Source organism: Psittacula echo, assembly GCF_963264785.1.
Source record: "Psittacula echo genome assembly, chromosome: 4".
Taxonomy (NCBI): Eukaryota; Metazoa; Chordata; class Aves; order Psittaciformes; family Psittacidae; genus Psittacula; species Psittacula echo.
This window is the reverse complement of record NC_137738.1, coordinates 87,551,717-87,565,098: the sequence shown is the minus strand read 5'-3', so window position 1 is coordinate 87,565,098 and position 13,382 is coordinate 87,551,717. Positions and strand designations below refer to the sequence as shown.

The following is a 13,382-nucleotide window of genomic DNA, read 5'->3' as shown; positions in this document are numbered from 1 at the left end:
GTTTTTGTTATTTGGTTCTTGACTATAATTAGAATCATTTCAAGACAGTGGAGTTGATCAATTGTGTATGGTGTACGTTTTTCTTGGCAAATATGAACCCTCCTATTTTTAGTGGTTTACTTTTTTTTTTTTTTTTTGTGGCTAGGTATCTTTCACTGCTTTGCAGATGTGTGATGTCAGATCACTGACTTCAAAGAATTCTAGTTACAAAACTCCTGTTTAACCACCTTTTTTCAAAGAGTTTTACCTGATTTTACAATTTTTTTTAATGATTTAAAAAATATATTAATTTTATGTCTAGTTTTGTAGGCATTTGATTCCATCAAAGGAAGGTCACATTGACTGGAAGCTGATGTACTTCGCACTACAGAAATATTACCCAACAAAGGAACAGTATGGGGACACCTTGCATTTCTGCCGCCACTGTAGTATTCTGTTTTGGAAGGTAAGAGCTTTGAAATAGATAGTCAGAAATAAGTTCAAACAGCTACTGGTAATCATCCGAAAGGAGAATTAGTAAGATCATCTTGTCGGCTTTCTCATGTGAAATGTGATCAGACAACTAATATCTAACTTCTAAATAATATATAAAACTTCCATATAAAATCAGTATTAAATTCCAAAGTTGTTCTTTATCTAGCATTCTTATCTCTTGGTATCTGATAACCTCAGTACTTAGAATTGCAAGGAAAAGTGACATGTGGAAAGAGTTGCGCTCTGTGTCTTCTTGTATCTGTTTAACCTCAGGCAAAGCTGTTAAGAACTTGTATGAAGTTAGCAATTTTATGACATCTGTTTTCTAATGATGGCATTGCAATCCATGTGTCTCTAATGAGAATTTATTACTATGCTACTTCTAGCATATTGATGTAAAACTATTTCTGTAGTCTTGTTTCTATCCCTTATGAAGCTTGAAGGAATGTTTGAAACTCCATTCAAAATGCAGTGATTTTGATGTTTACCATGCAGCATGTTCTGTCTTATGGGATGATTTTAATTTCTGTAGGGCATTTTCAAGTTTAGCTGTGTGTGAACACATAGTCCTGCTTTCGCTTTGTGTTACACCATAATCTAGCCTTCTAGTTAGTGAGACTTCTTTAATTTTACAGCTGAAAGACGAGATCTCTTAGTGCTAAGTGGACAGCAAAGAGAAATAAATGTTTGAGAAAACTTCTATTTTAATTGACAGAAATGAGTTGTTCTAGTGTTGTCTTTCTGTGACTTTTAGGAGGAGTTGCCATGTGAGTGTGGGGCTTTTTTTTTTTTTTCTTTTCCTGTAGAAGAAACCCCTAGGCTTTTTTAACAGGATGAGCTGGCTTTCATACAAGCAGCGTGTTACTGAATGATGTTATCTTTAAATTGAGTGTTCTTGACATCATAGGAGCTCTTCCAGGTACTAATATGTTTTGCGAAATTAATAGTAGGAAGGTAGGTAGTCAGAATTGGCTTCTTCTGTGAAAGGCCTGGGCATTTGCTGAAAAACCTGTGTCAAGGATGACTAAGAACTATTGATGACAATGAAATAAGTCTTTAACGTGTTGCTCAATATGTAAATTTTCTCTTTGAAAATGGAGAAAGTAGCACAGAGCATGGATGCAGGTGAGGATTTCTGGTATCAGATTTGTTTGGCTCATCTAGCTTTGCTGTGTAAAGGGATAATGCTTTCTAGAGTAAATTTCTCTCTTCTAATTTTGGTATAATTGAAAGCATAGCACTTTCCTGTTAGGAATGACTAAAATGCATTTGGCATTAAATGTTTCATTTTGGAGGTGGCGTGTGCCAGTAAGAGGCAGTGAATCTGTACAGGCAGATGTCTCATTACCTTGACTACTCCAATCTACTACTGGAATAATAGCACTCATTTTGTGTTTTTATATTTTTAGTGAAACACAACACAGTATGTTCTGAAGGTACTTTGTTTGGATTGGTGAGCAATACCTACTAGATCACCATTCCAGTGCTGACTGCCTCATCCTGGAGATTTGGACAGGTCTTAAAGTGATGGTGTGGTTATAGATTATGTGCTTCTGTATTAAAATTATGTAGCAGGTTTTTAGGATTGGCTGTCTTAACAAGAGCACAGGCAGCAGGTTGAGAAAAGTTATTATCCCTTTTCACGTAGCACTGTAAATTAGACTGCACTTGGGATACTGCATCTGACTAGGGGTTCCCGGTACAGAAGACATACTGATAAACTGGATGATGTTCAGGTGAGGGCCAAGTAACCAGGGAGGCTTGAGGACTTGTTCTGTGAGCAGAGACTGGAGAAGACTACTTCAGAGGAATCTAAGAGCCTGCCATGAGAACAGCTGAGCAAAGGAATGGTTTGACCATAGAGGTTGCGCAGTTTCAGTGTCATACTTGATTAGATAGATTATTAAATACATATGAGTGGTTGATATATAATTATATTTATAATGTACAGATTGTTGTTCTCAACTGAAGATTCTACTCTGTCTAATTCCCTTGGTGTGAAGCAAACCAAAAAAAAAAAACAACCAAAAAAAAAAAACCAAAAAAACCTAACTTTAAAAAAGAAATCAGTTACTTTACAGGGAAAAGTAGCAAGTGTTTGAATCTTTAAAAGAACAGAAGCACTGGGTTCTTCAGGTAGTTTGTGATATGTAAAAAACCAGTTTCTTCTTTTAATGGCACACTTCAGAAACTGCAACTTTGGCTTTCAAGGGCATTTAGAAGAACTTCAGAGAGCTGAGCACTTCTTGGTATTGCATCTTCCCTCTCCCCCCACCCTTCAAGAACAAAGTAAAACATTGGAATAGCTGCAGAGGAAAAAGCACTTAAGGGATCAGAACATGGAGAAGACTAGCAGAGGTTAAAAGTAATTAGCTAGCTAATAAGAAATGTGACTGCTCTCCATAGATTATTCTCAGAGATGGAGAAGGGATGAATAAACATGAGACTACTTAGAGAAATTATTTAAGCTAATGAGCTTCCTTGGTGCAAATAAGTTGTAGAAACTAGTAGGTAAGCTTAGGCTGAGAGTTGAGTTTCTAAGCAGTGAGTTTCTGAAATAGCCACAAAGCACAGGCCTAGCTGGTGATGAGAAGCCTTCTCATAGGTTTGTGAAATAGATAATATAATTGCTGGCAATATGAGAGGGCTACACACAAGAAATTCTTTCAGTCCTGCATTTTGTGTCCATTTAAAGAAGGCCTTGAAAAAGAAAGGACTGGTGGCTACTGAATTGAATTAGCGCACAGCTGAAGTAGAGAAATGACTTTTCACATTCCAGTTGGCTATAATAATGTTACTGTTACTTTTAACAAATCTGTAAGAGCTTTTCAGGAAGTGGCATTTGTATTCCTGTATTTGTATTCCTGTATTTGTTTAAAACCTGTGAACATAGTAATGCTAAAAACAATATGGAGACACCTAAATTCACTGGGGGAAATAAAATGATATAATAGAACATCTTGTTCTCTTGCATGTTAAAGGAGGGAATGATTATATAAACCTCTTCGTATTACTGTCTTTCAGATGTAACTTCTTGGATTTGTCTGTAATGAAATTGTGGAAAAATACGTAATTTCAGTAGTGTGAAAGTGATGGCAGACTGATTATTGACTGATGCTTCTGTGAATGGTTTTTTGTGTATAATATTTCTTCTGTTCCACTAGGCAGCATTACAGTTGTGAGCAGTTCTTTTATTTTCTTAATTCACTCAGTAGTACGGTTATCCCAGAGGTGATCACAGACTCTGAAATACCTTTTCTTCATTCAGTATCCTGGGCTTTATGTGCAATAGTGGGATTGTTTTTCATAAGTGATAATGCTTCACACTTGGTTTTAGTCTTCCTGGGGCTTGTGCTGGTTTTGGTTCTCCAGCTGCTCGTGATTTGCCACAGGAATAGAAGACTGTTTCTAAATGGTGTGTGAACATTAGCTTCAGTAAACTTTAACTCTGCTTCTTTTACTTTATGGCTCTCCCTCCTGCTTCCTTGTTCACGATCTCAAAGGACTACCACCTTGCTTTGTTACTCAAGGTATTTCCTGTGTGTCTCATCTGTTTTCATTGCTGACTGTTCTGTCATGTCAAAATGAATAATGTGTCCATTTCTAATTGTTTATACTGTTTTTGCTTTGATTCTTTTTTCCCCATGTCAGTTTAGCAGCAGGAATACTTTTTTTCCCTGTTAGATAAGTTAATGCTGGCTTCCCATCTCAGTTATTCATCAGATTTGGTTTTTTATTATTGCCATATTCCCTGTTGATGCCATTTAAGCTAGGGACCAGAATTCAACTTCCAATTAATATATGTGCATAGCATCAGTGACATCAGCCAAATTTTGCTGAGAAGTCAGTTTATCTGCACTCAGTGTTTAAAAACTCTTTCTGTGCTCCCTAATGTATTTCATTCAGTATTTAAATCTCAAAAGAGTAACAGGAACCTCAGATAACTTTCTTTAATGCAAAGGTACTAAAATTGATTTTATTCCATTTGGAATGCTGCAGTCCTACATACTTTTAGGAAAGCAAGTCCCCAGACAGACTGCGTGTGACTTGGGAGAGTGGGGAGAAGCAATTATAATGTTGCTTTATGAATGAAGAAATGCTGGAAATGATTACACAGCAAAGGACTATAGCTCCAAAGGTGTTATGGGAGCTTCTTAATGTCCAGTTATGATAACATTTGAGGAGGAAAACAAACTACATTTACCAGTAAACACTCCTGGTGCATTCTCTTGTTAATTTAGAAGAGTTCCATTTTAGCTTTAAGTAGATGCACTGAAAATCAATATTATTTGAACACTATTTATGAAATGTAGTTTCAAGGGAAATAACATCCTTTGTAATTACAGGGAAGTTGTGCTGCTGCTTTTCAGTCATTATAATTTTTTTTTTCCCCACTATAAAATTACTGCTGTTCTTGGTAAGTAAAACCCCCCAAGAACTGATCTTACTGAGATTTTTATTTGGCCTCTAATTGCTGACTGAGCAGAGCTTTCGGAAGTGTTTTTATGATGATGTGCAGAGTGAAGCAGATAGCATATTACAAATTCTGTCTAAAATATTTAGGAGTATAAGCAAGCACTAAAAGCAGATAAATCCCAGCTTCTTTTCCAGAATCCTGATTCTAATGGTGGTTTTCCCTGGAAACTAGGAAAGTAATGACATGACATTCATGTGGCAGCAGTTAGAGAAGATGATAGTTCATTAGCAACCACCTTTGAGCATGTTTCCTGCTATGGTGAATCTTCCTTGCAGAGGTCTTCTCAAGATGAAGGTGTTAGCCTTCACGCTTCTGATCTTAGTCTTCTGTTCTTTCTGATCTGCAACTTCCCCAGATAGGCAGTTCTACCTGGGGTCTAATCTATTTGTTCTCTTGTTTCCTTGTTTGTTTTTACCTCTGTCATGAATTTAACAATTGGTTCTCAGGTGATGTTAAAGCAATTACGTTTAAAATGTGGGAGGCTGAGGAGGTGATACCACATGATATTTTCATGTAGTATAGACTTAATGGCCAAATACAGATAATACATCTATTAAAAAGCTGAGTAGTATTTAGAATTTATTTCACCTAGTGTACTTGGTGTTGCAAAGACTTTGGATGGGAATGTGGCATCTTTGACAGCACTTTCTCTATGTAGGTTTCCAAGTGAGAAAACAATTTTGCTTACAGGTTCTTTCTTTCTATTAACTGAATTGCATGTAACTTCATTTCCTATGGAAATGAAAGAAGTGAAGACTGCAGTGGTCTGCAATCTACTTACCATGTATTTAGTCTAGTTTTCTTGCCCCATGTGGTGAACTCATCAATACTGGTGGGAAAAGGAGAGAAACCCTTTAAAGGGGGCTATTGTAAGGTTCAGGAACTGTCCCAGGAAGGATTATTGTAAGGAACTGTAAGGACAGTTCCTGAGCCTTAACAACATTGCTGATCCAGCCATTCAACCTCTCCACTGAACTGTGTAGGACCCTGTTAATACATCTGTAGCATTTCTTTCCTTTAGAGGGTCCTTTCTAACATTTCATTTGATGGAGAATTTGACTTAAATAGACAATTGTGCTGAGTTCAAGTTTCTGTAATATTAAAGAAAGCACTGCAGGCTTAGTGAACTTGTAATGGCAAAGCCTTTCCATCCTGTCTGTTTTCTGTATTCCCAACTTGCCTGGATGCAAACACCTGTTTTAAGGCAGTGCTGGCAGGGTGGAAAAAGGGAGGAGTTAAACAGGGAGCCGTGGGAGGAACAAGCAAAGCAGAACTTTCATGACTGGGACTTCAAAGATGCTGTTCAGGAGTTCTTTCAGGAAGTGTCTGCTACTCTTCCCTTTGAAAGCACAGAGCTCATTTTCTCCCTGAAGTAGCAGTTGATTGCAGATTTTCATTAAACAGATAATTTAGGTTCAACAAAACAGCTGCTTTTTTTTGTTTTTAATCAAAAAATAATGGATAGAGAATATGAGAGATTTTTCCAAGTGCTCTAACTCAGATATTCTGGTTCTGGTAGGATGAGAGAGGTTGGGTTTTCTTCTGACATCTGAAACTCCCCAGCACTACCACAGTCAAACTGGAAAAGCCTGTTTTCTTAACAGCTTAGTCTAAAACAGTTATAGACAAATATGGTGAATTCTTAAAAAAAGTGAGTTCCTATCAGTTTGTTTCTAGTGGAAGTAGTTGCAACTGCCTATATGTGAATTTTTACCTTTTTTTTTCTTTTAATTGGGGGTGGGGGGAAACTGTGGGTGTGGAAAGAGAATTTACTGTTTTCTCCTTTATTCTGCAGGATACGGGACACCCCTGCACAGCCAGTGATCCAGACACCTGTCTCATGCCAGTATCTCCTCAGCATTTCATTGATCTCTTCAAATTCTGAGATGTTCAGTAGCTGTTCTCCTGTGTTTGTGGCCATTTCTGTGAAGAGTCAGGCAGGATGCATTATGCTTTTTGTGCAATATATTTAAGTGTAATGTTCTATTGTAGTTTAAAACAAAAAAAAATGATGTGGGGGGAGATTACCAGATAGGTTTATTTGGTGTATTGCTTTTGGGTAGAAAAGAGCTGAGGAGAAGGAGACACATTAAATAAATTTCTTTGTCAGGAAATCCACAGTGGACTTCTTTTCAAGTCCAAGAAAGATCATTTTAATCTCAACTTTAAATCCATTCTCTTGGCGCCTTAATAGTTAGTTAAAATTATGTGAGGGAGTTTTGAAAATGTGGTGGAAGAGCTGAGCTACTTTTACAGGGACCAAAGGAGGAGTTTTCTGTTAGTCCTTCTTTAAGCTGCTGTTTTCAGAACACCTCCATGTAATTTGCACTATATTAAGAATAAGCCAATATTCTCTTGGATTCTTAATATATCACTTACCAAGGTGGCATTAATCATTGTGAGCTAGTGAATGAAATATAGCTGTGCTTGAATCTGTTGTTGGACCTATGAATGAAGGAAATCAGCCAGTCTTTGTACATATATTACACAAAAGCATTTATTTTTCTTAAGGACTTTAATAAACATATAACCTATCTCAGCACACCCTGTGTAACTCGAGATCTGGGGGTACTGCAAAGTGATTTTTTTTTTTTTTATGGTAGCTACAGCCTTCATTTATATTGTCTACAAATGCAACTGCATTAATTCATCTTCTAAGAAGAAGATGTTACTGAAATTTATTGAGAATGGAGTTGCTTGTTTCTAGACTGGTACCTTGGCAGGACATTTTACTACCACCAGGCACCCTGACAACTCTTTACAAGTTCTGGGAAATCCTGAGTGTCAGTCTGAGCTGAAGCACCTTTGGCCAAATTAATCAGATGCTAAATTCTCCAGGAAACTATTTTATTCTATCCTGTAGAACAAAATTAATTGCTTGACTCTAGGCAGGTAAAGGAAAAATTAGGGAAGTTTTGGGTTTGTCTATGAAACTTAACAAATAATATGTAATTTACAGAAAAAAATAAATCATGTACTGTATTCTGCACTTGCTTGGTCTGAATCTAGTTTTGTACAGTGTAATAAATCACATTTTTATCTATTATTCTTAGAAGTTTCCTGTGCATAGAGATGAATCAACTTGAATGTGGTAAGATCTGTAGTAGTTGGGAATGGAATGAGCAGCATACAGGCAGTCCATGTGAGACTGTTGTGTAGCAATTGGCTGAGTTAGCACTTTTTTTAATAGGATAGCTGTACTGTTATTAGGCTGTGCAAGAGGAGGAAAATATTTATTTCTTCAGGAGAGGAAACTACAGCCTTACCATTGGTGGATTTTTCAATACAGGGTTTTACGTGTTCTTTACTTTTTTTTTCTTTCTGCTACGGCTACAGTAATGATCAGGTGTGGAACTAATGACATTCATTCTTACTCCTGTTCATTCAGAACAGTGCTACATGCCTTACTTTCTCAAGCACTGTGGTAGCCACTGGATGTGGCTTACATGTAGACTTGCTTTCCTGGCTACCCTATATGACCTAGGTAACCTTGACAATGGATGGTGATGGCTGGCATCCATTAATCACTCCTTTAATATGGTTACAGTTTTGCTACCCTTAATGAAACTTCCTGTAAGTATTATTTATATAGATGCTACCTGCTACCTTTGAGAGCTTTAAAGAAAGTTTCTAAAGTCAGAATCATCTCCCTCTACCGTCTGATGCAGCCCAGGATACCATTAAACTATTTGTGGCAAGGGCCTACTGGTTGGCTCATGTTCAACTTGGTGGTCACCAGGGTGCTCAGGTCTGAAAGCCAGCAAGATGAGTTTTTATACCTTTCTTCCACATCAGAAACCTGTGCACACACGCCAAACAGCATTTCAATGCAGGGCTTTTACAATTTATTTTTAATCTTAAAGATTTTGAGTGCAGAATCACACTGTCATGAGCACTGTTACAAGCTTTTAACACTGGGCAAAACCGAGCTTTAGGAGTAGTTCCACAAGCTGCTTAACTATTTAGTGAATATATTTCTTAGGTTAGGCAAATACCAGAGCTTGATTAAAAGTGACTACATGGTCTGAAGTTACTGGATGCAAAGAAGATAGATTTTACTTATGTCACCTAAGCAAGTCATGTTGATGGATTGTTTTGATCTCTTCAGGACAATAATCTTGTTAATGCCTCACTTGTAGTAAAGAACATAATTTGACAACTCTTTACACCAGCACTTACTCATGTAACCCAAAGTGTTTGTTGCAACCAATGAGAAGGGTTATGCCTTAAAGTAAAACGTCCACTCTGGCCTCCTGTGTGCTGGTTGTTACAGGCAGAGGCAGGCATGTGCCCTCTCCTAAAGCAGTTGCAGTCAGCCAGTCAAAGTCACCAATCCAACCAAAATGAGAAATTACTACTTCTAGGGATAATTTTCATGGAACCATTCTTCCTTGGGCCTTTCAGCTCACCCTGTGCCACTCCCATAGAATACTTACATTTTCTCCAGTCCTCAGTCCCTATTTAATGTTCAGGTACTCACCTGAGAGAAGCAAAGGGTCAGAGCATCACAGCCCACTGCAGGCAGCACCTGCCCAGCTGTGTGGCAGCATATGACCATGTGCAAGTACTCCAGCATGTGCCTCTCTAGGAGAGGTTGCCAATTCAGTAAAAAGATACCACCATTAAATAAGGCAAACAGTATCAAATATTTGGAAATGGCTGGTAAATTACAGTATTAGCTGTAATAGGCTCACACATGTATGCTGAGGCTAAGTCTGCAAGGCCCCTTGGCACAGCTTCTGAGTGCTCAAAAGAGGAATCCAGGATAAGGTCTCACTCATTCCAAAATTGGCAACTTCTAAGTGATGCTTGAATTTCCAGATTTACAGGCTTAGAGGTAATAAAACAGACAAAGAAAATCAACCTCTAGCATGTAATTCCTCCCCTAAGGGGAAAAATAATGTCCTGACATTAATGGGGAATTATCAGGGATTTCAGGGAAGGGGGAAGGCTTTCCAAGATCTCAGGAATGTGTGAGAGCGCAGCGAAGAGGAGGTGACTGAGAGTACAGTCTCTGAAGAAGCAGGATACTGGTTGGAGCTGTTTAGTTCAGCTATAACTTCACTAGTTTAATCCCACCATCACCTAAGTTCTTGCTGCAAGCTGACCTACTAATCCTATGTTTAAAGGCACAGTTTTCTACCACCTGCACTTGCCTAAGTTGCTAAATTTCTTATCAATTAAGTTTAACTTGTAAGCATATTAACATGGAATAGATCTGGAGAAGTGCTTGCTGTGAGTTACAGAACATCAACGTTAAAAGCATCCAAACCCTTCATTTTGTCCCTGTGCACAGGGGACATTCTTTCCAGTTGCTCATCACAACCAAAAATCCTGTTCTTGAATAGGGTAGCTACGAAAAAACACTAAGAAAGAGGACTAGCTGTGTGTTAGTTCTGATTCTCTAAACTCTAAACCCCCAGCCTAATAGTAGATACTGAGAGTAATTCCACCCGTCATCCCCTCCCCAACACCCTCAGATGTTCTGGACTCCTTAACTTTTCTTTATACTGTGCTTCATTCCTTCATGCCAGAACATCCACCTGATTCTTCACATCTCTTGGAAACCTCCCCCCCATCCCCAGTGCAGCCGAGTCTCACCGCACAGGTCAGGAGCCCAGATCTTCCATCATGGCTGAAACTGCCAACAGGCTGTCCACCTCGACCACAGCACTTGGTTCAACACACCGCAACAGCCATGCCATGCAGACAGGGGAAGACGCTTCAGGAGACAGGTGAGTTTAGAAAACAAGAAAGAAAAGCAAGTATATTTCACTAAATCCCTCATTTTCAACATAACCCTGTGTACAGCATTCCTGTGTGTGTAGTATGATTCTGAGAACCTTGTGCTCCATCCTATCACACAATAGTTTACTTCCTAATGGGAAATGATGCTTGACTTTGTTTTCCTTTGTTTGTCCTGTCAAATGTTCAAAAGATAAACTGTTTGCAGGCATTAAACTGAAGGCAAGTCTGCTTCAGAGTAGGTGTCCATCACGAGAGGAACAGCAAAGATTAGGTCCCTATGTACATCAGAGAGGATGTTTGCCTGTGTGACCCAGAAAAAGTTAATAGGGGACAAGTACAAAAACCAATGCAAAGAGTAATTATATTAACTATTTTGCACATAAGAACGCTTTAGCAGCAAAAAAATAGTAACATACCAAGTACAGTGTTTAGATTCTAGATGCATGAGTCTCCCCCTTCCTTTCTCCAGCACAGACACACCAATGTTTTCTCTACTGCTCCAATACCAGCAGCATTTTGCAGTGTGATCTTGTGGAGAATCGTAAGGCTTCTGGACAAACAAGTTGTCAAAGACAACAGCATTTGGGGGTTTCATATGGAGCAAGTCCAGAGGAGGGCCACAAGGATGATCAGGGGACTGGAGCACCTCCTGTAGGAAGAGAGGCTGAGAAAGTTGGGGCTGTTCAGCCTGGAGAAGAGAAGGCTGCGTGGAGACCTCAGAGCGGCTTTCCAGTATCTGAAGGGGGCCTACAAGGATGCTGGGGATGGACTATTCATTAGGGACTGTAGTGACAGGACAAGGGGTAACAGGTTTAAACTTAAACAGGGGAAGTTCAGGTTAGATGTAAGCTCTCTACTGTGAGGGTGGTGAGGCACTGGAATGGGTTGCCCAAGGAAGCTGTAGATGTCTCATCCCTGGCAGTGTTCAAGGCCAGTTCGGATGGAGCTTTGAGCAACCTGGTCTGGTGGAAGGCATCCCATGGCAGGGGGGTTGAAACTAGATGATCAGGTCCTTTCCAACCCAAAACATTCTATGATTCTATGTTTCAATGACAGAGATAAAAGCTAAGGTAGCCCAGTAGACATCGCTAACTTAAAGGAATGGTTCTGTATTAAATCAGAGCTGGTTTACTACATACCTCAAATAATTAAACCAGTCAATTCTCAGAAAAATTCTTTAAACTCAACTATTCAGTCTTCTCAGTACAAGGGGTTAGAGCAACTAAAAAGCCAAACATCACTGATTAGTTTCAGTAGTGGACAAACTTGTCTTACAAAATACAGCTGTGTATTTTTCTCTGCAGTGAGTAATGCTTTTTCTTTTCCAATAGCAAACTCACAGTTCAAAATGTTATTAAGCTTTCACTAGTGTAATCTGGGTCTCAAAAGCATAAAAATTGAAGTGCCAGCCAAGCTTTTACCACATTATTATGGACTTGAAAAGATTATAGGTGCTTTGTTGCATCTTTTAGTAAATACTAGACAGAGAAGGAAAATTTTCTTCCCAACTACAGAGCAGGTATTCCTTTATTCAGTACTAGTGCTAAGATTTAGTAAATATCATCTGAAAAACCATCTTCTCCTTACACTTTTGTTTACTGTTACATATTTCATGTCATTTTCTATTATTTACACCCCTATTTTCTGATTGTTTTCATACTCATTATTTTGAAACTATAGAAGCAGCATCTTTTCCTGCTATTATGCTGGTTGCACTTACAATAAATGCAACTCTTTCCTTTCAATTTCTAAACTGTATTTTTTGCCTTGCTGTCTGATTTCCTGTCTTGTATGGTGCAGAGCAGTCATGCTACAAGAAATTGAGAGACTCAGACAGACATCTAATGATACACACCTTTGCAAACTACCACCAGCAACTTAAGTCTTTTAGGACATTATTTTTCTACTTCATAGTGCTGGTTTCATTTCCCAGGTACTTCAGAAACCAACTATCAAGCATGCTGGGGGAAAAAAGTGAAAAACAGTAAGAATCAGACTGGTTTGGTCTGGAAGGGACCTTAAAGCTCATCCAGTTCCAACCCCCTGCCATGGGCCGGGACACCTTTCACTAGACCAGGTGGATCAAAGCCCCATCCAACCTGGCCTTGAACACTTCCAGGGATACAGTTCACACACTCTGGTAAGGAACATTTTGCCTAAATGTTCCCTGCTAAGTCTATTTAGACAACAAGAAAGCCAGCAGACCAGAGTGGAAGAGCAAGAAGCAGACAATACACTTCTTTCTATAGCGCTTGACTGGTAACAGGGCTGCATTTCACTTTTGTCAGAGTCCAGGACATGCAGGTCTCACCTCGTTATGGGGTCCGCATATGCAAGACAACAGGTCTTCCAGTTTACATGTAGCTGTTGAAATTTAGGGAAGGAATGCTGCTCTGCCCAAGCTTTCATAACAGCCAATAAATGAAACAAAAATAAGAGTAAAGTTTAAACCAATAAATACCAGTTAAACAAAATATTTGTAGTTTGTCAAAACCAATGAATTCTTCCCACTGTGAAAGCAGTGTGTGATGCTTTAAGTCTAGGATGCTGCAGCTTCTGAGACAGCATGATTTGGACAAACATAGCTATTACTCCCTTGGCTGTATTCTACAATGATGCAAGTAACATCTATGCAGATGGAAACAGATTCATACGACAAATAAAACAGGACAAAAAAATTACC

General features: G+C 38.7%; 1 protein-coding gene across 6 annotated transcripts in view; it reads left to right on the top strand.

Moving 5' to 3' along the window:
* The window catches only part of FBXO25 (F-box protein 25), a 32,040-nt gene extending 24,100 nt beyond the window's left edge, over window positions 1-7,940 (top strand). For 4 of the 6 annotated variants that reach the window (XM_080614618.1, XM_080614616.1, XM_080614621.1 and 1 more), the window contains exons 9-11: window positions 302-445; window positions 3,978-4,004; window positions 6,747-7,940. In XM_080614618.1, the coding sequence (XP_080470744.1) occupies window positions 302-445; window positions 3,978-4,004; window positions 6,747-6,836 (261 nt within the window). In that variant the 3' untranslated portion in view covers window positions 6,837-7,940. The remainder of the gene's footprint in view (window positions 1-301; window positions 446-3,977; window positions 4,005-6,746) is intronic. The other 2 variants (XM_080614620.1, XM_080614619.1) reach the window with 1 other exon arrangement.
* Window positions 7,941-13,382: the final 5,442 nt, after the last annotated feature.